Here is an 881-nt window from a genome sequence, read left to right on the forward strand (position 1 = left end):
ATATATGTGTACGTGCATTTTATTTTTAACGGGGTTGTTAATAAATATTTAGGGCTTGAATTATATAGCAGGTTTATTACTGCTCGTCACAAAAAGCGAAGAAACAGCTTTTTGGCTGTTGAAAGTTTTAATAGAAAGAATTTTACCTGAATATTATACACCGACAATGGACGGCCTCCTTACAGATATCGACGTCCTCGCGGAATTAGTTAGGTAATTAAGCTCTTATATTCTTTATATAAATCTAAAAATGATACGTGCTTCTTAAATCACGAATGTTATTTTAGAATTAAAATGCCAGATATTTATCAGCATGTAACCAATATAGGCTTACCGTGGCCAGTAATTACAACGAAATGGTTTGTCTGTTTATTCGCGGAGGTGCTACCAATCGAGGTAAAGTTCATTTCATGTGTATATTCAATGTAAAAAGTTTTAATGTCGTTTAACATTGTCATATACGGTGTGCACAGTTGAGTCATTCATTTAGTTTAACATTTCCGATTAATACCTGTTTGGATTGCCGTAAACTATAGAAGTACTCAATAAAATATTTACAACTTGGCAGACTACGCTGCGTATATGGGATTGCCTTTTTTACGAAGGCAGTAAGATTATATTTCGTGTTGCATTAACTCTGATAAAAAGGAACAAGTGCAACTTGCTTGCTTGTCAAGATTTCACAACACTAGCAGAATGCTTTAAAGAGATAACAAAAGACAGTATTGTTTTAAAATGTCATGACTTCATGCAGGTAAATATGTTTTTTTTTGTGTTTTTGTTATTCGCTCCATGGGGTCCAAGTGTCCTTTAGCAAATATGATCAGACGTTTTTAAATATTTTTATTTTTTTCTAGAGTATATTTAAAGTACCTGGATCA

General features: G+C 32.8%; 1 protein-coding gene across 1 annotated transcript; it reads left to right on the forward strand.

Moving 5' to 3' along the window:
- Positions 1–7: 7 nt before the first annotated feature.
- LOC108629555 (growth hormone-regulated TBC protein 1-like) lies at positions 8–878 on the forward strand (the record flags this gene model as incomplete). Its single annotated transcript, XM_018032308.2, has 4 exons — positions 8–213; positions 288–396; positions 569–754; positions 858–878. Coding segments are annotated over exons 1-4 (363 nt in total), but the record flags the coding sequence as incomplete, so codon positions are not given.
- Between the last annotated feature and the right edge of the window lie 3 nt (positions 879–881).

This window comes from Ceratina calcarata, unplaced genomic scaffold, assembly GCF_001652005.2.
Source record: "Ceratina calcarata isolate Rehan_Ccalc_2016 unplaced genomic scaffold, ASM165200v1 scaffold5756, whole genome shotgun sequence".
NCBI lineage: Eukaryota > Metazoa > Arthropoda > Insecta > Hymenoptera > Apidae > Ceratina > Ceratina calcarata.